The 27496-nt window shown below is 39.3% G+C and overlaps 1 protein-coding gene across 1 annotated transcript in view; it reads right to left on the reverse strand.

Annotated features, from left to right (window-relative positions):
• Positions 1–26860, reverse strand: part of LOC6644394 (protein O-mannosyl-transferase TMTC2) — a 28855-nt gene extending 1995 nt beyond the window's left edge. Inside the window, exons 1-5 of the mRNA XM_002066631.4 lie at positions 26689–26860; positions 3387–3473; positions 1900–2458; positions 656–1802; positions 465–579 (exon numbers count right to left, since the gene is read on the reverse strand). Coding sequence (XP_002066667.1) covers positions 465–579; positions 656–1802; positions 1900–2458; positions 3387–3473; positions 26689–26783 — 2003 coding nt within the window. The 5' untranslated portion in view covers positions 26784–26860. The remainder of the gene's footprint in view (positions 1–464; positions 580–655; positions 1803–1899; positions 2459–3386; positions 3474–26688) is intronic.
• Positions 26861–27496: the final 636 nt, after the last annotated feature.

Below are 27496 nucleotides of genomic sequence, written 5' to 3' on the forward strand. Positions count from 1 at the left end.
AGCGCAACTCCGCGTGTTTTTTGCTTTTGCAGTGTTTTGTGCTGGCACTTTTTCTGTTTTATTCTTTGGCCCGTTATGTTGTTGTCTCGTCGCGTCTCGTTCCGTTGCATTCCGAAGGAACAGACAACAGAGTTTGTCAGGACGTTGACAGACGTCGACTACAACTACAACTGGTAGAGTGTGAAAGCTAAGGACTTTTGTGTTGAGCATTTGTGCTGTGCTCTATGGAAAGTATGCAGCACGAAATGCGCATACTTTTGCAGCACGCAAATGGGTTCGGGCAAAAAAATGGGGGGAGAAAAAAACTAAAGTCGAGACAAAAGATGAGCAAAATGGGCTTCATTTGATGGCTTGTTCGGCATTGTATTACCAGTTTCATAACTGAGATGCAATGCTGAATTCTATGTTAGTGCGTTAAATGCACAACGACAAAGCAAAAATGTGGAGAACGAGTAAGTACTTACAGATTGAAATGTACATCCGCCATATTGGGCCTATACTTAATGGCCTCCTGAAGCACATGTTTGGCCTCTTCGTAGCGGGCTTGCGAGCTTAGCACGCTGCCCAGATTGCCCAGCGCTGCAATAGATAAACGAGAGCACAAAACTTTATAATTAGCTTAATTCGTCATTTGATTCCTGGATCTAAGTCTTACCCTTTGGCGGATTAATGGCAATTGCACTCCTATACAGACTCTCCTCGTCTCTCCAATCGGCATTGCGGCGTATTGTTCTTAAGCTCATCGCTCCAAGGAGCAGACTAAAGCCTAAGAGTAAAGCACAACGTGTCCTTGTGCCACTTAGCTGAGAGCAAGCTAGCAATTTGGAGACTCCGTAGCCTACAAGTAGGCAGAAACCCACACTGGGCAGGTACAGCAAACGCTCGGCGACCACAAAGCCCACATAAAAGAAGAGATTTGAAGCGGGCAGGAAAGGTAACGCCAAGAAGGCAAATGACATCAGCAAAATACATGAATGACGTTTCGTTGGTGACATTCCATCCAAAATATACGACGGTGAAATGACAGTTCTCGAAGTGCTATATAGTAGGGAACTGCACGTGGAACTGGAACTAGAAGTTGAACTTGAACTGGAACTGGAGGTGCTGTTGCTACAGCTGCTACTACTTCGAGAACCCCGAAACACGGAAGACGGCACTAGGTGAGGTGGTGTTTGGGTGCTTGGTGGTGACCCGGACGACGTCGTGTAGACAAAATTACTGTTGTTATTGTTGCAATCGTTGCAGGCAATCGGCGATTTGGTAAATGGAAGCGCATCTTGATGATGTTGCTGCTGCTGATGATGATGATTAAAGGTGGCCTCAAAGGCATGGTACTTGTTACTGTTGCTGTTGGTCAGTCGCTTACGCTTTGAGCGTGACTTCCGACTGACCTTCTGTATGTGATATTGGGCATAAGACGATCCACTAGCACCCACTCCTGCTGCTCCCTGGTTTTGCGTTTCCCCTTGGTTTAACAAGCGACGACAACTGCGCCACGCCACGCTTCCCAAAAGAGAATAGAAGCACGCGGATTGCACATTCCTACGATCCCATAATGTTGTGACACGTGGCAGCGCATCCATACCCCAGTCGAAACTCAGTGTCTGCGGTTGAAGCATTAGCTTCAAATTAAATACAGGCAAATAGAGAAATGTCAACCAACGCGTCCAGGCGGAAGCAGTGCGTGCAATAGGATTATCAGCACTGGAGAATGCAGTTTGTGGTCCTGGTACAATAACCATACGATAATATGCACTAGCCACAAGTACGCCAAATACAATGAACAGAGAACGCAGCCGTTGCTAATTATGGAAAGCGCATAAAGTTAAAAAAAAACGTACAATAAGTAAAAACCAGAGGATTACCAACGACAAAAATATCTTTAGGGAATTTACTCACCTTATCCAACTGTCCACTTGTTAGGCCTCTCATCACATCGATGAGGCCACACACCACCAATGCTGTTATGGCCGTCTCTTTGCAGAGCAAGGCCAACAGGGCCAAAACTAGGGTGGCGCCCAATGCCAACCATTGACGTGGATCTGCCGATTCTCGCCAACGCATATGCCTCAAATAGCTGAGATATGTCAGAAGATAGCACACACACGCTGCTACATCAGCTCGACCCACAACACCAGCCACCGCTTCGGTGTGTATGGGATGGGCTGCGAATAAGGCTCCGGCTGCCAGAATAGCCCACACCGAGGCCAATAGAGTGCGAGCCACTCGCACCACCAGACCCGTGGCTATGCAATGCAACAGATTGTTAACCAAATGAAATCCCCAAGGGGCAAAACCACCGCCCAGCAAATAATTGAGGCGAAAGCTAAGCACACACAATGGACGCCAGGAACCATGGGAACCACTGTCCGTCAAAGGTGTACCCCAGAAATCATTGACAAAGCTCCGCTGCCATGGTGCTCCACCTGAGACATCCGCATTTGAAAGAATGGCGCGTCTGCAAGAGTAAGAAAATATATAATAATTTGAGTTTGTTCCTTATTGAAATAGGTAATAATATTTTATATTCCACTTTTATTGATTTCGCATCCCATGCGAGGGCTTAATTTAACCATTTTTAAAATTGGCTCCCAACGTGGGGCTCAGCGTGTATACATTTGCAGCCATGTAGCGGCATCATTACGACAACCGACCATAGAACGGTCGAAGTGTTGGCATATTTGTGAGAAAAACAAAGCAAAGTCGTATGCGATGGATGCTATGCCTCGACAATGTCACTGATGGCATCATCAGCCTTAGCTCTCTCTAGCTCGAGCTTCACCGTCACCATCAGCACGCATTGCAGCGCAGTCAACGGCAACTACATACAACGACTACGACAACATCATCGGCTACATCCTGCTGTTGGCTTTTCTCTCAAACAACACACACACACACAAGCACGCACACAGAAACACACATTCTTTTGGTCTTTGGATCCCTATTCTAGCGCACCTTTTGCACGCACGGCAGGCGGACTTTTGTAGGATTTTGGCTTGGTGTTCGTGACAACGACAGCTGCCTCGTGGTAACAGCATCAGCTTCTATATCATGGCCAATACCGATGATGCCGCTCTATGTCTCTCTCTCTCTCTCTCTCTCTCCCTCTCAAACACACTTTCACTTACTCTTTCGCTCTTTCTACCATCTGTGGTTCGCATAAACAAATGCCACTCTAATGCCGCATCAAGTCACTGCGAGCGCCGCCTTGCTATGAGCCCCCACTCCAGTAAGTGCCAGACCCAGTACGTACGTATGTGTATGTGTGTGTTTGGCTTGAAATTCGATTTTAAGTACAAACTAGAAATGTCTTTGAAGATTTTTCCTATCGCAACTTTAATAAATTTCACCTTAAGCTTAAACATTACATTATTTTTTCCTCTTACCTGTCATCGTAAACGAAACCAGCATTAAGTGTATTCAAATAGAGAACGAAAGCCAAGCTGCAGCAAAAGAGACATGTGTAGTCCATACTAAAAAGAAAAAGACACAAAATAATATCGATTAAAGAATGAAAAATATATTTATAAACAAGTTTGAAATATATATTTTGCAGACGAGTGAGCACTAATAGTTTAATACAAAGATTATAAGTATATATACTATACTTTTACGTTTATGTATAACTGAGAGAGCCGAAACTTTTTAACGAATAACTCAATTTAAAAACTTCAGAAAAGAATTATTCACCAGCTTAAAATTTCGATAGTTATGAGAGAGGAAGGAGTTTCCTTAGTTACAGCATTCCCCGAGAAGGATCACCCAAATATCTTCATTGTTTATATCTTGTGGTTTGATTCGTCAAAGTGCCTTTAGCTAAAATTCTGCGTAAGATTTGTCTATGACAGGACATTTATTTGTAGAGCTTTAAATTTAATTTAAAATGTCTGTTTTTGTAATTCATCTGGTTAGATGATGGGCCCAGCCCTTTTTTTTGGCTATGGTTTTTTGTTGTTGTCTTTTTGTTTGTGTTTTGTTTTGTGAGATGCCAGAGGACAAGTCACTGTTAGTTGGGCAATAGCCAGTCAGACAGTTAGCCGACTCTTTCCATTCATTTTTCTCTTTCTCTCTCTCTCTCTCTCTATGAAGAAAGGAAATGTGCAGGTAGATTGCATTCATGACTTCCTCTTTTTCTCCATAGCATTGTTGTCATTTCTGTTGATGATGTTGCTGCTGCTGCTGCTGCTGCTGCTGCCTGTTGTAGCCATTACACATAATGAGAAGCAGAGCAGAGCAGAGCAGACGAGGACATACCAAGACAGGACTCTATGTAAAGAGTGGTTGTTGCTGCTTCTGCTGCCATTGTCAACATGTGAAACAATAAAGGCTATCAACAAGGCTCCGGAGTGTATCTTGTTGTTCTTAAAGTACGCCAACGCCAACCATCACCATCACCGGCACATTAACCCATTCTCATTGTATGTGTGTGTGTGTGTGTGTGTGTGTGTGTATGTATGGTCATCCACATCCCTTTTGGGATGTTTTGCAGATTTTTGTCTCTACATTTGCGGTTAATTATTTTTTCGGTTGCCTCAACTAAGCTTCCGTTTTCCCGAGAGAATTGCATGTAAAAATCAATGAGATGAAATGGAATGGAATTGTTGGGGAATGAAGCGAAATGTGTTCTCAAAGAGCTCTGTGTGTGTATGTATATGTTTGGGGGCTCATTCGACTGCGTGTGTATGTGTGCGTGGGTTATTTCTCTCTTTGGATTTGTGTCTCCCCTCATTTTTGTGCCGTTTTTGCTTGTAATAAGCAGTGAGGCTTAGTCCTGCCTAGGGACTTAGTGAATGACCCGGCATAGTTTTGTCGAGGCCCCAGAAGCGGCTTATGAGCAAATTAGCAGCATTCAATATAAACAACACTCAGAGCCAGAAATGGAGGAGCAGAATGCGACTGAACGAACGAAACGAAAGACACCGAAAATTGCTTTACTAATGAGCCATAATGATGGGCTTTGCTTTCGCTTTTCTTTTGTCTGCCTCTCTGTCTGTATCTGTGTCCCTCTCTGTCTCTCTGTCTCTGTGTGTGCGTGTGCAAGTTTGCCTGATTGATTTGCTTGCAGTTTACTTCCAATTCATTTCCTGCTTACAATCTTCAACTTCTTTGGTGCGCACTTCGCCCTCCTGCACTGTCAACTTACATTTAAAATATCAGCATGCGAGACTCGCATACGAAATCATATACAAATAATTGCCTACAAGTTGATCCTTGTTCGCCAATTTTGCTCACCCTTTGCGCTTCATTCATTGTTGTTTGCTTGCTCGCTATCCTTATACATTTCCTTCCTTCGGTTCGTTCAGTCCTTCGAAAGCCGCACTCTCCTCTCCTCAGCATGTGTCGTTATATGTTAACTTTCTTATTTTATCGTTTGGCCCATAAATCATGTTTTATTTTTGTAATTAGCTCTCGACCACATAATAAATTACAGACCTTTTCATTGTCTCAATTTTGTTCGGAGGGTCGACGATTTATTTGTTTTGTTTGCCTCATTGTTGATTAAATTTTGCTCTGCACTTTAAACTGTTTACACAACTTTCCACTTTCCACTCAAGGAACTTTAGTCAGTTGGCATTCCTCTTCTGTTTTTATTGCCCTGCCACCTGAACAGCTCTGCTGACCTAGTAAATTGTGTCGTCTAATGGTTTTTATTTCTTCTACGTTGTTGCGTTACGTTGTTTGTTGTGCCTTTGACAGTTTCCGTTTCCGCTTGCCAAGGTGTTAGAACTGGCCACGCAATGGCCCGTGCCTTGCTGCTTCTGTCCCAGTCTCAGTCCCCTCAGCCTTCATTCACTACTGTTTAAGCATTATGCACACTCCAAAGAACTTCAAAATGAAGGTTGCCTCCCCCTCTGAATGCTCATACATAGGCCAGGTCGAATTTATTTGCTCATTTTCAGCTATTTGACAATACCATAAAAGTGTTATTTAATTAATTGTGACCCTGACGCTAATATTTTGTATTTCAAGGTTCAAGGATACTCAGTATAGTGTCTAAAGATGACCTTTATCTTATCCATAACTGAAATTCAATTAAAGTAAATCGAAATGAAACACATTTTCAATGAAAATTTTAGCCAATAATGTATGAGATAAAATAATGTATAATGCCAATAATTCTATGAGAAAATTGAAAGAAAACTTTTGAAATAAGTCATTCATCATGAATATATATATTATACATTAAAAATATTTATATTCATAAAAAGTAGTAGAAATATTTCAAATCCTCGTATGTTGTTAGCCATTCAATTCAAACTTGGTTTTATGATTACGTATACGCTCTGTTGTCATAAGCATATAAGCGGTGGGAATTCTTTCTGTTAGTTCAATATTAAAAACATTCGTCTTTGTGCCACATTTTTTGTAGTTTTCGGCTCAGTGTGGAGTGGTGACCCCTATTTTTTCATATTAATTAAATTTCAATGTTACGGTGCCATAATTTGTTTCATTTAGTTGGGTTTCATAGCTACTTAACCTTAAGTTAGACAATGGATGTCCTTTATTCGCTACTTCAATGAAAATGAAACTTCTGTTTCATACAACTTTGTTAAAGAACGTATTTTGTAAAAGTTTTGGCAATCAGTCTAAAGCTTAAATTCAAGTTCTTTATTCTTTTGTGTGGGCATTTGCAGGGAATTCAAAGTTATTTTCGCTTAGTAACATTTGGCGCACATTTTTCAGCATTCCTCTGCCTAATTAAATTTGCTTGACGCAGATGTTTGCCAGTGTGAGAGTGGGCATACATTTAACCAGACTTTTCGTCGAAGGTTAGCGTTCACTTTAATTTCCTAACCAAAACTAGGCAATGTCCAGGGTCATGTAAGGGTTTATATTTTGCAAACCACAATTAGCCATCTACTACATAAATGGCGGTGGAGGGGTGGGGATGGAAGAGTAATGTTTGAGTTAGTCGGGGTACTGCATGCTCTTGCGCTCTCTGCGACTTTTGGGTATTAAAATTCTAAATTAATTGCCTACCGCGGCTATGGCCACATGGCCCAAATGCCAAACACAGCAGCAGGACAAAAAAAAAAACGAAAAAAGAAAATGTATGGAAATTAGAAACTGGCGTAACACTCCAGAGACTAATAGACGTGAAATTTAAGCGCATTGAATTAATTTTGCTTCCCCCAAAAAGCCAGAGTCTACACGCCCAGTCAAATGAAGTCATTTTTTTCGGTGGCAAAGCAAAAACTATAATTAATAGGCTCGTTTTTTGAGGTATTTGCTTGATTATGCATAAAATTAATTACATAGCAACGACACCTGCTGCCAATTTTCGGGGGAAAGTATACCACAAAATAGAAGCAAAAAAAAAAAGGGTGAAATTCTCCCCCCAAAGGGTAAATTTGCTATAAATTGCTGTACGAAAACGAAAGTTGATTATTATGCACCAAAAAAGACAGTCTGCATTTAAAGTAGGTACAGGCTACAACGAAATAATGAATGGAAAAGCGACTGGTAAATGCCGAAAAACGTTTTAAAAATGAAACGATTACACACCATTGCGGCTTGCAAACGACCAAGTTATGATAATGTTTGGCCAACTAAACTGGTTTAGGCTTGCCAAATATTGCCACCACCTAAAACGAAACGAAAAAAAAAAACGAAAAGGCCACCCAACTCCCTTCCTATGCAACAAACCACTCGTATGGAAGGTAAGCGCCTTCCAGCAAAAGCGCAACACATGCAAACGAGCTGAAGTTGAAGTCGATGGCCCATTGGATGCATTGTAAACTCGTACTCTGTCTCTTTCTCTCTCCTGCTGTGGTCAGTCAGCAGCTTTTTCGAGTATTTTTCGACCAAAAATCTAACCCACACATGAGTCTATGAATGTTTATGGTCTATCGCCCCCTCCTGTCCCCGCCCCCGTACAGACTTTGGCAGTTTTATGCTAATCACAAAAAGGCAGTTCCTCCTATCACCCATCGACTCCCACACGCCTCACTATATACATTTATACTCACATATATACAGCTTACCAAAAATTGGAGGCGTGGTAGATTTACGAAAAAAGGAGGAGAAAAAAAAACTTTTCATATTTTCTGCTTTCAGGCGGAGAAAACTTTTCATTTCGATTTTTTTGTTTTTTTTTTTTTTGGTTTTTTGTTGAACTCGTTGAACATTTGGCCAACTGTTCGTACAATTGCTTGTGGATCCCACATGACCCCAGACCATACCACACCTCAGCTCACCTCACCTCACCTCAACGGTCTCTCCTGTGTGTCTTACTTAAGCACACTGGCAATACTGAAAGCCGTTCAGAGGCAGCAGCTTTCAACGGAGTTATAAAAAGTGCCGCAGTTCCGCTGTGCTTCCTGCTATTTTGAGTTTATAGTCAGTCGGACGAAATACACATTTGAATATTTGACTTGCCGTTTTGCTACTCCACCTGGATGCTCACAGATAACTTCAATCAGCTGTTAAATTACTTTACATTAAGCTAGTCATAAAATATCAGACGTTTAAGGTTAAATGTGATTGAGCTTTAAAGAAAGCGAACAAAATGAATGAAAGTTTTATTTGGCCATATAAAAACAACCCCATTTAAATACAAAAACTACGAGTTTTATGTCTCCGCGTCGGGGTCACCATTATCAAGTTATCAATCAATGAACCGAAAAGTTCAGAGTGGAGACCGAAACCTTGCAGCCGTAACTCACATAAATAATAATTAGGTAATAATTAGCAATCTGTCAATTAACAAATTTCGGCAAATTCTCTCTGTCAAACGCCTTTAAGTGAAACGATGTCACCCAAAACTCAAACCAACCCATAAGCACCTCCCCTCTAATTTAATTTAAATGCTCAAACTGTGAATTGCTTTAATTATGTACACTCACTCACACACACACATAGCTACAGTACAAAGGAGCGGGTTGGGCGGTGAGTTGAAAGGGAAAATTTGTGGATTTTGCTATGTGAAAATGTTTCGCAACCGAAAAATGTCGAGCAAAATGTACAACTTGTCGATAAAATGGCCTAGTTATGCTCGCTCGTATAAGTTTGTGTGTCTGTATATGTGTGTGTGTGTGTGAGTGTGTGTTGCGTTAATTGAATGCGCAACTGTCGCGTGGAATTACCCGCTTGCCGCCCTGCCCCTACCCACGCCCTCAGCACTTCCTCTTTTGGCCGCTTAGCCATTTGCGTAAGCCTGTTGAACAATTATAACTGGCATGTCCAAATGCCAAGTGCCTTGAAATTGAGTCTCGAGTCTGGCGTAGCTGAGTGTGTGTGTGTATGTGTGTGAGTATGTTTGCTGCTCTCTATATGCTAATTAAAATGACATGTGTGTGTGTATGTGTATAAGTATCTATCTGTCCCACTCTCATTCTGTCTCTCTGTATGCTCGTTGCTTGTTTGCATTACATAATTATAATTACGCATACGCCATGTTGGCGGCCATTTGATTTGGTCTGACTATGGCAAACTTTTCACTACTGCTGCAAATATTTACGATATTCTCTCGCTTTCTTTCTCTCCCTGTACTCTTCGCCGTGTATTTATCTACTCATTTGGGGTTTTCATTATTTTTTGTATCACATTTAAATAGTTTGTTATGAAAGCTTTAACAAATTTCTATACCCTGACAAAGAATATTAGAAAATGTGATTTTTCCAATGCAGAAAAGGAGATTGTTGGAACCACGTATGTTTATTCTTAATCAGCGTCAATAGCCGAGTCAATAAGTATAGCCATTTAAGAGCTTTAAAGCTAAAACTTGAAAGTGTTTTCAATCTAAGTTTACAGCTAAGAATACAGCTAAGTTTCATATAAGTGCCATTTCGGTTAAAAGTTTTTACATTAGGGAAAACCTGTTTTGTTAAGATCAGATTACTATTTACATCCATACAGATTTAATGAAAACAAATAATCATCATCTTTATCAGCTAAAAGAGATTGGAAAATATTTAAACCTGAAGGTCATAGAATGGAAGGGTATATAAATATCCGTATAGGCAAAGTTAACAACTTGACTGGCAGAAAAAATGAAATTATAAAATTTATTAACAATCAACTAGACCATATAAAATAATTAAGCATATCAATTTGTTAAGCAATGACGTAGTTAAAAATAATAACAAAGAGTTTTTTTTTTTTAGATTAAACAATCGATCAACTACAGTTTTAGTTACAATGTATGTAGTTATCGTCGGGGTCACCATTATCCACTGCCTCTAAGCCTTATTTTCTTAAACCTCATAACTGAATCGTGTTTAATTTCAGTTTTAAAGTATTCCCGTCAGCTAAAATTGTTCTTGGTAGATCTTTTAGTTCAATTTTATTTAAAATAAATGAAATTTTACATATAATTATCGATTAATATCGGTTCAAACGTGGCCTTGGCACGTTTGTCAGACGCCACTGTTCGTGCCAATCATGTGTCCCCGTACAAATAGGGTTGTATAAACGTGGAGCGTTGGCTGATGGCGTTGGGAAGAAATCCAATTGCTAACCGCAAACATAATTAAAAACTTTGCGCAACCACAATCGATGGCGATGCGATTGCGATTTCGATTTCCCGATTGCACAACGAGCAGTTGGAGGGAGTCGAATGACTAGTAGGTGGATGATGAGCCAGCGAGTTTGACTGGCTTGTCGGGTGGTTGGCGTAGGAAGTGCAGTTGTAATAAAAATGAACGTACGTGTATATAAATCCAATTAAATCACAAGTTACGCAATGTGATAAGTCACGTTGTTTATTGGATAAGGGATAGTGGAAAAGGATGGCAAAGGAGCAGCACAGGAAAGTCACGGGCATGAAGAGGGAAATGAAAGCGCATTCACACCACAATTTATGCACAACCAAACAAATAACAACAACTCACGCGGCAGCAGCTTGTGGTGGAGTGTAAAAACGTAGAGTAAATATAAAATAAACACTAAATGCGAGGGTTGACTCCCAAATTGAAGCAAACTCCAAGCGAACGTATAAAACAATTATCACTTGGAAAGTTTATTACTAAACTTAAACTAATACAAACGGAAATGTAATATGTTTTATTCAAACTTATTGTTAGTTCGAAGATTATTGAACTAAGAACTAAGTTTCAATGTACTTAGACCTTTGTACCTCGAATCGAATAGCCAAACCTTATAGACCTTTAGTAAGGACTAATTGTAAAATTTTCCTTGGAATATTTTGCTGGAAATATATTGGTTTCTCATACAAATAGTTATTCTAGATAATCATCACAAACACATCTAGTCACATGTCTTTTAGTTTGGGAAAATGCTAACTTTTTTGATAACCCTCGCATTATATAGCCAACCAAATGAAGCGCTGCATAAAATACTGCAACCAAAAAAATAAACAAAAAACAAAACTAAACAATTTGGCTGTAAATTTGATTGTGGATTTAGGTCTGGTCACACACGTTAGAATTACTGGAATAGAATGAGAAAGCGAAAATGTAAAGTACCTACATCAAAAATAGATATTTTAAGAGATAAAAACAAAAACTCTAATTAAATATGACTTAATTTCCAGAAATTATTTCATTTTCTATAAATTTCTAAAATCCTCAAAATATTAATAACACAATTTCAATGTTTAAAAATGAGTTTGGAGAGTTATTCGCTCAGGAAATGTAAATCAAAAACGTCTTTAAATTTTGGGCTTCCGATTCTTGGAAAAGCATTTTCAGAGCCCAAAGCTTGAAACACCTGCGCCATGGCCACCATTTTTATTTTTTTATGATTTTTTAATGGTTTCAAAATTATTAGACAGTTACCTATAGACCCACAGCCAGCGAGGGTGAAGGACAGGGGAAGAGAGCGGGACATGTAGGACAAAATTCGCCTGGCGGCATAAAATTCGAATGGGGCGTCAGTGCGTTAAAAATTTGTCACGCGCTCTCGCACAATCGCATACAAACACACATGGAGTGTAATGTTATTTCTCTTATTTTTTTTTTTTTTCTCGTGATTCTGTCGTTCCGAGCGATCGATCGATATGCCAGCAGATGGCCAAATGTATATCAAAAACATTTCTATCAATCATTCAATACGATTGATTCTAGTATTGGCCCACAACCACCCACACATGCAGCTTTGGCAACAGCTGCTGCTTGTTTCCATTTGGAGATGACACACACACACACACACACCCTCGTACACTCATTCACCCACACATATTGCAATATTGTCCAACTAACAGATTTGCCTTTTAGGACTCATCCCCCTCCGTATACTCTTCGTCTCTGCTGGCTGCAATTTTCGTTCATGTGCGGGTTGGTACACTAAAAGTGCCCAATTTGTTTGGTTTGTATGGAAAAATGAAGGGGAGAAGCTTTTTGGGGCACTTGCCACATGCTGCTAGATAGTGCCATTGCTGCTGCTTCAGTGTTGCGGGTTTACCTGTATGTAAAAGTATCAAATCTTTCTATATTGAGCTATGTAATTGAATGTGCCATTTTGTGTGGTTTCAATTGAATGATTGAGTGGATAATGGGCAAGTTGAGATATTTGTAAGCAATAAAAACTTGAAAAGTTCAAAGATCATTTATCTGATGTAGTTATTTAATTGATTTTAGAAATAATTACTGGCAATAATTCGATATATATCTGATAATTACTTAACTTTTGATTGTTTAAGTAATACTTTGTTAATGGACAAGTACTCCAATTACTTATTTAATCTGTGTGAAGAATCACACTTATCTTTAGTTTATTATTTTTACAATTTGCCTACTCATTTTAATATTGCGCCAACTCATCACTATCTTTTGTGGTTGTCTCTCCCGTGTGGCAAACAATGCAACATTTTTAAGTGAATGAAATGAAAACAAATATGGCAAATTTATTCAATGTAAAACGAACAAATAACAGACACATAAAGAGCCAGCAATTGTTGCCATTGCCGTGTATCATGTGGCTTTTGAATATGTGGGGAGACGGCGGGGGGATGCGAGTGGTTGATGAGGCAAGGCAGCTGGTTGATGTGGTTTTGAGGCACAATCAGTCGTCTGTGTGGCCAGCATCGATGATAATGATGACGTCGATGATGATAATCCAGAGTTGTGCAATGCGTTTATGCGCTTATTTCATTTATTTTCAAAACTAGACAAAATTAGTGAAATATTTTCCGTATGACACAGCAAACTGCACAGAGAAGATATCGATATCCTGCTGCATATTGATATAAGGATGAAGGCTAATGATTTCAATTCCCATTAGTTCACAGTTTTTAGGTAGTTTTTTAGGTGATCTTAGATCTTTCCAATCAAATTTCCAATCCGCGTTAGGGATTCGTAATCGATTCCATTTCAAACTATTTTCGTTATTAATATTTAATATGTTTTATATTCTATAACATCTACTCCCTATATAGAGAAAAGAACTGACTTAATAAAACTGTTTGTTCTATCATTCGCTTCTGTTTGTCAAGATCCTAGTCAATCCAAAAACTCCTGAAAGTATGCTACCGATTTTTTTCTTTCTTTACTCTTTTCCACACAATGTTTGACCTGAACAAATACAACTTACTGATTTTATTGCAAATTGATTTTATGTGCTAGTCCCGCTTCCACAACCGCACCCATCGCCCACCCATCCTTACCCCTCCCCTCCGACTGACCTCCACCACTTCTGTTACATCTTTCGCCTTGTGCTGCTGCAGTTTAATTCAAACAAATTTTTCATGTTTACATTGTACGGGCGGCGATAGTGGGCAACTTTTTAATCAAAGTTAATTGGAAAGTTTTGCTTTGTCATTGCCATGTAACACACACACACACACACACACACCCACACTTACACATACATACGGACAGATGACTCTATATAAAGTCTGGTCACATGCACACACACACACACAAACAACCATGGAGACGTGCATAAAAAAGGCAAACTAAAAACTGTAAAGTAAAATGTAGGTTATCCTTCAGTGCACACAAAATGGTTGTCGGTTGCTCCCCTCCTATTCCCTATCCCACTCTCTCTCTCTCTCTCTCTCTCTCTCTCTATTACTCTTTCTCTATCCTTCTCTCTATGTCTGTTTCTCTCGTATTCATTTTATTGTGTGCCCACCTTTTGGATGATAAAATGTCATTTTGCTCGTCGTTGCTCTGTTCTCCATCCAGGGCCAGGGCTGACATTCAACGCTCTTGATTAAATTTTATGCAGTTTAACTATTTCTGCTTTACTTTTCTTCGTTGCTTTTTTTGTTAACTGAGATGAAGGCTAAAAGACAGACGAACGGACGTAGAGACGGACGGATGGTTGGTTGGTTAGTTGGCGGGTGGGAAAGCCTGTCGTCGCGTTCAACACTTAAGCGTAGTCGTAGCGCATCCTTTTCCTCCTCCTTTCGTTTATCTACTGGGTGTGTCTCTTCTGCAAGCTGCAACCGGAAAATTAATCCTAATGAGTGCTGACACACACACACACATACGCACACAAATGCAAACACAAACACACTCATACAAGATGGTAAAAGAGTGACGGACACAGATGCAGGAGAAGACGGTAAAAGCGATTTATGATTTTTTCTTCATACCCTTAATGCAATATGGTTTTTATGAAATTTTTAGAAAAGTTACATTCAAAATTTAAAATTTATATTTATTTATTTTGAAACGAAGCTCAAACAAAAAAAAATATTAAAAATAATCCATAATTGTTCATAGCGAAATTTATTCCTGAAGCAAAAACTTTTAAATCGTTTATCAGAACAGAAGTTTCGTTTGGAATTAAGAAAAATAAGTTTTAACATTTGATTATAGTAGGTTAAATCTAAAATAAAGAATTCAGAGTACTAAATGAAAATAGATTCAATCTGAAAATATGAAATTCACATTAAATAAACATTTTTAAATGGATTCTATATTACACATTTCAGTGGAAAAGAAGCATTAAAGGAAGACATTTTCAATCTTCCTCTAAGAATTTACATTCCTAATTGCATTCAGAGTAGTTAAAGAATCCATGTAACCCCAACTGGGACTGAAATCTGGTTGCATGGTAAACCTTTCCTCTCGTTTGTTCCTATCGCCGTCTTTAGCTGCCGCCGCTATAGCTTCGAGCGATGTTGGGTTTGTGTTTGTTGCACACGTGTGTCACATGTAAAATGCAATTCGCATAAGCGCACACACACACACTCACACACACATAAAAGGGATTGCAAAAGGAGAGCAAGAGAGTGGGAAGGGCGGGCAAGCTGAACAGAGAGACAAAAAGGCTTCCCATAGGTATATAAAACAACATTTTGTAAGCATTTTATAGGGGCTGGCATTTTATATGGCTGACTCAGTGAATGGTTCGTTGGATGGCGGATCTCTCCCGCTTTGTGTGGCCTGCTCCGGTGGGTGGGTTTGGTTTACGTTTTGCTTTGCCCGCGGAAAAAAGAGTGTTAAATGCCGCGTTTTGCATTACCGTTTTTCCGTTCCTTATTGAATGTGAAATGAAATCAGTGTCAATGTAGACAGGCAGGAAATTTCATTTCACTCGGCTTCTATCCATCTCCAACTCCAAGCCATAGTCACTCGCTTACGGTATGCGGGTGCTGGGAAATTAGCTTGGAAATATCACCAGGATGTATGTATGTGGAAAAGAAGAGAAACAATGCTAACGAACGACGGTCATTCCTCTGCTCCAACGCACACATGCATCCGTACATTAACATAGAAATCATATGTTTGATGTCGCCAAGTCACGTAAAAATGTATTTAGAAACTTTATCCGTGACTGGCACCACAACAGAGTGCGGGGCGACGTGGGGGGCCAGCCTAGAGACCACTATTATAGGCCAAAAAGTAAACAAATTAAAATGTATGCACAAGAATGTGCCGACGGTCCTCAATTAGAAGGTGGAACAGAAGGGATATTGTGAGCAGGAGAGGCAGGTGGGATGAAAAAGAAGAGCATTGGTAACCATTGCATACCTGCAGGCGCAACGATTTTTGCGATTTAACGATTTTTACGATTTTCGAGTGCACAATTGTTGTTTGCCACGTATGGACGTTTGCTTGATGTGTGTGCAAGAGCGACAGTGAGAGAGAGAAAGAGGGGGAAAGAGTGGGCCGGGAATGAATGTCACATACCATTTTTGTTGCTCACTTGGCGGCAAAAAAGAAAAAAACAAAAAAATCTACAACAATTTTAAACCGGGCCACCATCAAACTAAAGTGGAACCAGCATGGGACAAATGCGTTTCGCGTATTTGGTTCATGGCAGACTATGCTCTCTATATTGTATGGCCCCGATTTTGAAAATCGTTTGAGCTATGTTGAATGCTCCGTTCCAGTTTAAGTTATTCGTTCGGCTTTTGTGTTTTTTCCGCATACGAAATGGGTATTTCTGGCTAGAGACAACTCAAACGAATTAGTCACTTCTACTAGGTATATACTAGTCGATCATTTGGGAGTGATGTCCATTGTCCTTACTCTCTCGATAGTAATGTGTTGGTGTTTCAACTCAATTCACTTGTGCCACAAATGAAAAAATGTTGCATTTACATTATGGCTTTTTTTTTAGGTCTTGGCCAACATTTGGAAACATTTGCTCAAGCGTCAAAGATAAACCAATTCTGCCATTTAAATATTTATTGCAACAAAATAATATAGCAAATTTACTTTTATCTTTCACACGCCACCGCTGCTTCTCCCTAGCCATTCGTCCTTCAGCCCTATCCCTTAGTCATTGCAGGACTCGTGACATTTGCAAATAAATTTCGGGAGGAAGAGCAAAAATAAAAAAAAAGGAAACGAAGGGGGAAACCAGAAAGAAAACAAAAAAAAATATATAAAAATAAAATAATGGGGCCAAAGTTTTCCACATGCTCTGACGGCAATTTATGGCGGGAAAATGAAATTGCATTTTACGTGAGTGTGTGTGCGTGTGTGTTTGGAGTGTGTATTTGTGGCTGCGTTTGTTTATTTGTAGTTTAATTTAAATATTTTGCATACCAAAAACAGAAAAGCAAAAGCAAATGAAATGAATTCACACGCATTTGTTTTAACGACTTTAACGATTCACACTTTTGAGTGAACTTAAAGTTACAGGAAGCGAATTCTGGCACCGCAAATAAAAAACAAAAAGTTCTGCGTATTTCCCCTTCATGCTGCTTCAATATTTAAAATATGAAGACCATTAGCTAAATATTGGCTTTGGCACGCACACGCAGTCAATAATATTAACCCTGAATGGTGGGAAGAGAATATTGGAGCACGGAGCACGGAATGACGGGAATAACGGGCAGCGGTTGAACGGAGGATGTAGTCAGAGTCGAAGTCGAAGTCGGAGTCTGAGTCGTCCCCCCGTGCTGTGCATACTTATTTGAAGCTCAAGGCGCCCACAGAGAGATGGCAAGCAAGGAGAGAGGAGAGCGTGTCTCACGGCAGATAAAAGGCGATGAAGAGAACAAGGCACAGGACGTGGGGGGCTCGGGCAGAAGGACGGCGGTGTTGGTGTTGGTGTGGAGTGCATAAAATAAAAATAAATGTTAACAATGGCAAAAAGGCGTCCGGAAGCTAAAGCTGAAGCTACTACGTCCTACACGGAGTGTCTCAGCCTCATGCGGCGCTTGAAATACCAAAATAACAGCAACCAACTAACAGAGGCGTAGTCTTGTCCCCCCTTGAAAAGTAGAAATTTTAAAAAAATGTAGTTGCATATTTTAAAAGCAAAATACCAACATTTTGTTTAAATTTATTTAAAAATATTTAAAATTGAAAGCTTTAAATTATTTGGTGACCCCGATGCTTTTGCCTCCTCATTATCGACGCCTCTGGGCAGAAATGGTGAGCCAGGAGACTGAAATGGAGTTGGGATGTTCGGTTCGGTTTGGGTATTTGCTGGTTAAGGTTGCGGGGAGGGGGATGGCGGATTTGATTGGGTTGGGGGTAAGCGGTAGCAATTTGTTGTTGCCTTTGTTCTTTCTCTTGTTGCTGTTGCTGTAGCTGGTTTCTGCGTGTACTTATGCTAAGTAAAGCAATGATGTAAAAGACAATAACGACGGCAGCGGGCAAAGAACAAAATCCACTGAGACCAAAACACAAATTTTGCGACTCTTTGGCATTTCATAAAGTGCGTAACAATTTGTATATATTTCGCCATTTTGTGGTTCATCTCCGTTATGTTTTTAATATATATTTTCAAAATGTGACCGCCAAAGTAAGTAAAAGAGAATACCCCAAAAAATAAGGAGCAAAACAAAAAGATGCCCCACGAAGGTGAATTTGTGGCCTGAAGGATTTATAAATTAAATAAAAGATACAGCAGCAAGCGAGAGGCCCAGCAAAAGCTGTAACTAAAATGTTGCCACACTCTCACTCATAATTTTTCCCACAGACCACCAAAACGTTGAGGGGGACGGGGGAAGTGAAGTTGTGTGTGTGTGTGTGTGACTTTGGAACGTAATACCAACTCCGACCGAGTCTCGCCTACTCGCATATATATTTTAATGCAAATTGAGCAGAATTAATTTAGTGCTGTCTGTGTTTATCTCAGTGGAGCTTAATATCAAGCCGTCGTCGCTTTCAGGAAGCGTCTCAGTGTCTGTCTCTGTCTCTGTCTATGTCTCTCCCTCTCACTTGCCACTTGCCACATTGCTCCTCCTGCCATCTAGTTAGCTGATTTGTCTGTCTTTCTGTCTACCGGCTTTGGCATATGTTAAACGTTTGCCAGTCGTCAGTCTTTCTCTATTTTTATTAAAAAATGGGCAGCTGGCTACCATTTTGCCTGCTTTTCACCCAAGCAGATTGTGTCTCTCTCATTTTGTGGGAATTGTCTGTCATGTGGGTTTTTACACTGCAAAATATTTCAAAACCGGGTATTCTTCAGAAAATTTTTGCTTTTGTCTTACTATTTTAAACATTGTTGTATGAACAAATCTCCTATATTCCCAGTGTTTTATTTATTTGCATTTCATTTCCAATCGGCAAAGAAAAGGTCTGTCTTTTTTTGTTGAGTGTATACCTTAGATATCCTTTTTCAGGCTAAATTAAATGCAACCTTTTTGCAAGTTTAAAAGTCAATTTAAATTTTGTTTATACTTTTTTTTATTGATTCTAGAAATTTATTGTTTTTATTCTTGAAATGAACTATCCTACTTTTAGATATTTATAGGATAAGAATCGATTTTTCTGCATGAAACATTCCCCTGGGAAATATTCTAGATTGGACTAGAAAATTTGTACTAAAAGCTAGTCTTATGAATTGAATTCAAACACTTCGATTTTTAAATTTTCCTCTTAGACCTATTTTAGATAGATTTTTTTTCAGTTTAGTGAGTCCTTTTCTTGGTTAACTCTTTTCTCAAAGTGTACATATGTTAAAAATACGTTTTGGCAAGTCAATTTTTGGTGCCTTTAGCCTTTCGCCTGCCTGTCTGCCTTAACTGTGGTTTACTCCTAGTTCCATTTTTTGCCTTCTTTGCTTTGCTTTTGGCCTTTTGTTCGAAGCTTTCTCGCATTAGACACGCATCATTTGCGCGTTTGTAATCAGCCGAAAGTGTTCCGACTTTCGACTTGCTTTCTTTTCTCTCTTTCTTTTTTAGGGTTTTTGGGCTTGGCCTTTGTCTAAATTGTCGAAGCACACACACACACACACATACACACACACGCTTACTCAGAGGACTAGAGAATTAAAGAGGGAGCGAGAGACAAATATTGAGTCGTAGACATTTTGAGTTTAAACTTTAAAAGTTTTTCAATTTCAAGTTTTATGGGCGACAAGTTGGCCGCGTTTTCACACCAGATCTGATTAGACAGAGAGAGAGACAGAGAGAGAGAGAGAGAGAGAAAGAATAAAGAGAAGAAGAAAATTAGGGGATGTCCAAAAGGACTCGTCCAGACTGTTGTGTCCGTCAGCTGCGCAAATTTGCTTGATTTTATTTCGTTTCCACCTATTTCTTTTGCCTTCTCGCACGTGCTTACAATGCGTAATGCATTTGGCTTTAATATGCATACAACATCCAGTCCAGAAAGCCGGAAAGGAAACCAAATTTAAGGCCTTGTACAATTTGTCCATCAACAAGTTGGCAGCATCTGGTTTACGCTTAGCTGGCTACCTTCCTTTACCGCTATTTCTCTCTCCAATTGTTTAATTTTACGGTTCAGAGACGTGAAAAGTTCAGGAGCACAGGACAGCAGCAAAAATCACTGTAGACAATTAAATTGCATTTGAACATTTGCTGCAACAGATTCGCGCCTCAACTGTCTCCTGTCTTTCCAATTGCCATTTTACTCTTAGAATTTTTTAATCTTTGTTGTTCACAGCATTTGGACGGAACATGAAGGAATTTTGTGATGGTTCAACATTAATGGGATTAGTTTTATGAGATCTCATGCTTATAGTTGAAATAGAACGAAACTGATTTAAGCTTATATAATATTTTATAATTTGTAATAGAAAACTCATTTTTTGAATTTTTTTTTAATAGGCAGCCACACTATTTCACAAATGATTTTTCAAGTGATACCTGCTCCTTCAAGGAATCCCGATAAATATTCAAATGTTCTATTATTCTGCCACTAACCATAGAACACATAGATGGGACAAACTCATGATTTTTTGATTGCAAACGCTAGCCTAGTCATGGAACCTTAGAGAACTTCGGGAAAACCCGAACGCTCTCACTCTCAATGAGAGCGTAAAATGGGGAGAGGGCAAAGCAGGTACGAAAAAATTTCAGTCTAGCACAGACTACCGAACGACGAAGGCAGGCCTACGTCGCTTGTGATTTCGTTCTGTCTATGTATGTGTACACTCGTCGGTACATGCTCAGGCTTCGTAGTGTGTGTGTGACGTGAAGTTGTACAACATCGCATTTCAACAGCTCGCTCGACCAAAATTTTTAATTTTCGACAAAACAGCGACAATGCGAATAGGATATGCCCCTGTGGAAAGAATATCAAGAAATATTGCCATCTGCTTCGTATGTATCCCGGTGGCTGTACCGATAGAGTGCTCGCTTGGCAATACGAATGTCCCTGGTTCGATTCCCAACTCGAAACCGACCAGTAAGGTTTTCTTTTTATTTTTTAATAAAAATAGAATAAAAAAGACAAAATAAACAAAAAATAAAGAAATAAAAAAATTAACAAAAAAAACAAAATTATAAAATAGAAAAAAACCTTATTTAAGCCGACGATTTCGAGTTGGGAATCGAACCAGGGACATTCGTATTGCCAAGCGAGCACTCTATCGGTACAGCCACCGGGATACATACGAAGCAGATGGCAATATTTCTTGATATTCTTTCCACAGGGGCATATCCTATTCGCATTGTCGCTGTTTTGTCGAAAATTAAAAATTTTGGTCGAGCGAGCTGTTGAAATGCGATGTTGTACAACTTCACGTCACACACACACTACGAAGCCTGAGCATGTACCGACGAGTGTACACATACATAGACAGAACGAAATCACAAGCGACGTAGGCCTGCCTTCGTCGTTCGGTAGTCTGTGCTAGACTGAAATTTTTTCGTAGCTGCTTTGCCCTCTCCCCATTTTACGCTCTCATTGAGAGTGAGAGCGTTCGGGTTTTCCCGAAGTTCTCTGGGGTTCCATGACTAGGCTAGCGTTTGCAATCAAAAAATCATGAGTTTGTCCTATCTATGTGTTCTATGGTTAGTGATTCTGCTTTAACATTAAAATATTGATTTATAACATTTCTCTCCAAAAATATGCAGTTACACTATATATTAACTACTTTCTTGACATTTATTAATTTGAAATATGCAGCCACACTATTTCGAGCATATTTGATTTTCTATTCCGCTGCCGTTCATTGTCAGTCTGGTCCCTCTAGCTTGTTGGATTGTCTGTTGGCACACTGAAATTAGGTACACGAAAAGGACGACAAGTTTTGTGTGTTTCACATTTTCGAAGCAGGGTAAAAAATTCCAAAAACGTAAGAAAAATAAAAAGCGAACCGTTATGAAAATAGCTGAAATAATTTGCCATTAAATTCTTGCGCATGAAATTATCGCATTAAAGGCAACAAAGGGATAGCCTCCCTTTCTTCACCTCGCTCACTTACTCACTCGCTCTCTCTGTCATCCATCCAGTCTCCCCCTTTCCCCTTTCTCCATCCCCCTCACAGCTCGAGTCGCCCACTCACGACTCCTTTCATTGTTTGCTTAAATTTTGTACAGTTTCACTTCTTCCTCCCACTTGTCGCCTGCTCTGCTCTGCTCTGCTCTGCTTCCTTCTGTTCTGTTCTCCTATGTTATTTGCCTTGGTCTTTTACTGTTTGCATTCGTCTTCATTATTTGTTTGAGGCTGGCTGTCTCGCTGAGACTGAGACTGAGTCTTGAGACTGAGTAAGCCAGGGATAGATGGAGGAGAGAAACGGAGAAACAGAGAATCGCTGGGTCGGAGAGATTGTGTTGCGCACTTTTTGTTAGCGAAAGTTTTTATTTTCGACACAGTTGATTTGCATTTGAAATCCTTGCTCTCTCAAAACAATCCAAAACTCAACTCAGTTTACAACATTCCGCCGTCCGACACCCGCAACCCGTGCCACCCAAAAACACAAACTCACACACACACACACACACATATATATACAATGATTTATGGATTTTCATCATATTCTGTTGATTCAGGGAATATTTATGATTTGCCTGGCCTTCCCCCTGCTCTGGCTATTCATTTCAGGTTGTCCTTGGCTAGTACGAGACTTAAAATTTCTTTCTCTTTTCCCTTTTATACCCTGTGAAGATCAACTAAAAGTCTTGTCTTACATCAGCTACAAGTCCTGCGTTATTGTATTATCGATGCCAATCGATTTAGTCGTCTTGAGATGGCAAAACAGAAAAAGTGAAAGGAGAAAGGAGATTTTAAGCACCCTTTTGCCTAATCTGCCAGGGTATGTTATAGTCGGTTCTACATCTTCAAATAAGGATTTTTGTTGTTATAAATTCAAAAAAGAAACGACGGGAAAAAAACACCAAAAATTTGTAGTCGCTCGCAACAACAAAAGGTTCTAAAGGAAAAAAATGCTGAATATGCGCAAATTGAATTTGATTTTTTAGCACTGATTGCTTCTATTGTTCTATTCTTGGTCCGGCGAAATTTAAATAAAATATTCTACAATGTATAACAAAGCGAAATCTAAAACCACTGCCAAAGAAAGTGGAAAACCATGAAAATACTCTTGAAATTCTAATTAAGACTCATTTAAGTAATGGCACTCACAAACTTTGAATTTACATAAGTAGTTAAATTAAAAATTTCAATCGGATATCAAGATATTTATATTCGATTTGCATTCTGAATAAGTACATTTTTTTATTGACTATCTCAGTCTTCATCCAGGACTCTCAACCTAAAGCTAAAGTGAGCATACCTGGTCATTCTGATTATACAGGATAAACTATAAACAAAGCACTGAGAAGGGCTTAGTCCATTGTATTTAAAAGTGTGAAGAAGCAAGAATATTAAATTTTATTGATCCACAATCTTTTGTTAGCACGAATTTGCATAACAGAGTGACATTTTTTACTCTGTACAAATATCGATGTCTAATAATAAACGCAATAATGGTTAGGAATTCCGTATTGTTTTTAAATGAAAAAGTGTGAAAGAATTTGAAAACGTAGAAAGGGTAAAAACGGCGATAATGATGAGAAACCAAAACAGAATAACAGCAAGTCACAAGTTACAACTCTTCCCTGCTCAGAGCTGCCTTGCGTCCGCCTACTTCTCACCCGTCAAACCCGAAGCATTAGCATGAGAATAAAACGAAATTACAGTCTTTAAAATAAATGTATGCGAAATTTAACCACCACCACGACCACCGCAGAAGGAAAAAGTATTCAAACTAAATGCGAAATAAATTTGCTAGAAGACGGGAAAAATGTCAAATCCCGTTGGAATGTGCCGACGTCGAGGTTGGCAACCGCCAGGAGACGCAGAAAATCAATTTTGGGCTACAAGTTTTCAATAAAGTGAAAATAATGTAGCAGCAGCAGCAGCAGCAACAAAAACGCGCGAGACTCTCCGCCATTATCTGGCAAGATAACGAAAAATGGAGCAGAAGCAGGAGCACAAGCCGGAGCAGGAAAAAGGGAGACCCCGACGCCGCGCCGTTCTCAAAAATCAACGCCGAGTGTCAAACAATGAGGGTCGTTAGGCGGCAGCAGCAGAAGCAAATCGAAGCCAAAGTCGAAGTCAAGTGCACAAAGCGTCAAATGAAAAGGAAACTGGGAGCAAGAGAATGAGAAGAAGAGACACAAACACACACACACACACACCGAGAGAAAAGGAGATGGAGAGAAAGGCGTTGGGGGACTAAATCTAGTGAAGCGTAAAGCAAATCGAAGCAACGCACTGTCAAAAAATACCAAAAAAAAAGAAAAAGAGAGAAAACAACAACTCGGTAGCCAGTAGCTAAACCATGAGTCGAGTTCAGGTCTCTTTCCTGTCTCCCGTGTCTCTCTCTCTCTCTCTGCGTTGTTTATTTATGTGCGTTTTGTGCCTTGTGATAAATCACTGACATTGATGCCCGCAGACAGCTAGACGCGGGATATGGGTTGTGCCAAAACCGCTTCCCAACCCCCCCTCTATATCACTTTTCGAACCCTCTTTATGCGACACCCAAAACTTTAACCGACTCGAAATAGGCAACACAGTAGCGACACGTGGCTAACAAGCCAAAGACGATTGCCTCCTCCAACTTTTGATACCATCGAATCGATTGGGCATATCAGATACACACACGCAAATTTTAGAATATGTAAGAGTTAGCATTCAAACAGTTTTTAAACTGGCTACAATACGAAAGGATCCTTTATTAACTCGCCTTAAAATGTGGCTTTGAATTATATTTTTAGGTAACCTCAAGCTTACTTTCGAGGAAATAAACTTTCTTACGGCCCTTTGACAACTTTACTCTTTGTTCAATTAGAAAATTAAGACAAAATACAACTAATAACTAAGTATACTAGCCATATGGGCAATAAGTAACCCTTATAAAAACCCTCCGAGTAGTTAGCTTCTTATTTGTTTAACCTTCTTAAGACTGATTTAGGGATTAGAGTGACATTGCAATTAATAATATGAGTTAAATATCGGCTAATGTAAAACACGTAACTACTTTTTGATAACCCAAAATGTTATTCAAAGGCTCCAGTTAATGTATAGACAATTTCCTGTTTCATATGGCAAGGGATACGACCCAGTCGACTATCATGGAGTTTTTTTCCCTCTTGTTGGACAAATAAAGAGTATAATAAGTTTATCAAAAGACAGTCAAGCTGTAAGGCAACGAGCCGGGCAGGCAGGCAGCACTTCTACTGCCTATTGCCTCATAGGCCTGCTGGTGGCGCCTTCTGACAGGAAATCAAACAGCGGCTCAATCACAGCATGCGACGGAAATCGGAAGTTAGCAGAGGCTCACGAGATATCTAGGCTAGCGGTTTCCTGTCACAGAATGGTAAAAGAAAAAAACAGCAAAAAAAAAATAGAAAAACACATTGGAGGAAAGAAAAAAACTCTGTTGCCAAACTTGAAAACTGGAAGCAGCAGATAAAATGTTGTTGATTGAGACGCAGTTGAGCGTTAATAATTATTATTTTCAAGACAACATTCCCCCCTTTTGCCGACAAAGCCCTTATGGGACCAGAATTGTTACGTGCCTAGCCGGTTTTAACATTCTCTTTTTCTCTCGTTTCTTTCATACTTTTTGTCCTTCTCTTTTTTTTTTTTGATGTCTTTCAATTTGTGGCAGATTTATTTGTGCATTAACCTCAAATTTGCACTGCATGGGATTTCGATTTCATCGTCGTCCTCGTCGCAGTGATTATCGGCAAGAGTTGGATGGAAAGAGAAAGCGAGATAGATGGAAAGAAAGAAGGAGAGAGAGGGTCACTGCGACCCGATAAATTTCTTTGCTCATTTTCACAGTCAGTCCCAGCAGAAGCAGCTGTTTGCCTCGAAGTTTGCTCTCTCAGGCACACACTAAGAACTTATTGATGCTGGTCATGTACCTAGACCCAGTAATGGCTGCAAAAGTGGGTGTGGTGGGTAGAGGTGGATTGCGGTGGATAGAGGTGGAGGGCTAGCCCAGCTGTGCCATTGCTCGAAATTGGCATTGGTCTATATTTTTTGTTATTCTCTTCGTGGCGACTGTTTGGGGGCTTGAGCCAGCACTTTGATGGCTTTTCATTTATGTAATTTTTGACAGACATTTATTCCACAAGAATATTATATATTCTAGTTAATTAAAGCATTATTTCATCGAACTGTATTTGCTATTTAAATATTTATTAAGAGTTTTTGTTTAGTTCAAGAGTCATCACCATCATTACTCAGTTATTAAGAATCCCTGAGTTTGCTGACTGACTGACAAAGTTGAGTAAAAGTATAATCTTATTTAAGTTAAGTAGAGTTCTGACAATTTACTGATACTTTATCGATTACTTATGCATTCTGACATGATCACATATTTTTCAGTTGGCAACTCAGCCTAAAAAGGAATCAACTCCTACACGCTTTATCCACAATTTCGACATTGCAATGGTAATATTTATAAATAGAATAAACCAACAATAAGAAAACTGTTGAAATAATGAACTTTTTCGAGTTGCTCTTGTTGCGCTCGTTCTACCTTTTTGTTCTATTTTTATTTTCGCTTTCGTATTTTTCAATGCAATTTTTATGGCTTTTTTTTCCAGCAAGAAACTTTGCTTCGTGCTTTCTCGCTTTAAATTAATTTGATTTCACCCCCCCGAAAACTTACTTTGATTTATGCAGCCTGAGCCACGCCTCTTGTGCCCACATTTTGAGACCAGAAAGAGGCTGAAGCCAATGCTGATGCTGTTCTATTGATGGCATTTTCCTTCTCCAGGAGAATTTTCCTTATGAAATGTACGTTTCGTGTTTAGTTGTTTTTCCTTTTAGTTTAGTTTAAATATTTTATATATTTCGGCAGAATTTGTTGCTGCTGCATTTTATGTGATTTTATTTTGGTTTCAGGCTTTCGCCTAGACTTGGCCATATGTGTGTGGGTTTTTATGCATTTTGTTGTTTAAATTAGTTTGGTTTTCTGTTGGTTTTCAATGTGTATATGTGTGTATGTGATTTGTATGTGTAAGTGGGTGTTTGTATGTGTGTGTATGTGTTGGGTTTTTCGTTTTCGTTTGGGTAATTTATATGAGTTTTCTTTTTATTTATTTGCATTCTTTGGCCTAGCTTCACATGCTCTCCAAAATCCTGAAAGTAAACCGTAGAAAGAGAAAAGAGAAGTCGAGCAGGTTAGTTTTGAAGCATTTCAGTTTGTGTATAGGACACAATACATTTCATAAAGTAAATCCATGTTAACGCTTTTTCAAATAACTACAATGAAAAATAAAATATAAATGGGGCAAAAATCATTTTAACAAGCATTTGTCTATTGTTCCTAACTAATCAGAGAATGCCTCTCCAGAGTCCCATAACTTTGCAGGGTAAATATGTCCTTTTTTAACATTAGCTTTAAATTGTGAATGAAGTACATATAATACAACTAATAGTAGCATTTTTAGCATTTTGTAGTATTTCACTTATTA

The sequence above is a fragment of the Drosophila willistoni genome (assembly GCF_018902025.1).
Source record: "Drosophila willistoni isolate 14030-0811.24 chromosome 2R unlocalized genomic scaffold, UCI_dwil_1.1 Seg167, whole genome shotgun sequence".
Lineage (NCBI taxonomy): Eukaryota > Metazoa > Arthropoda > Insecta > Diptera > Drosophilidae > Drosophila > Drosophila willistoni.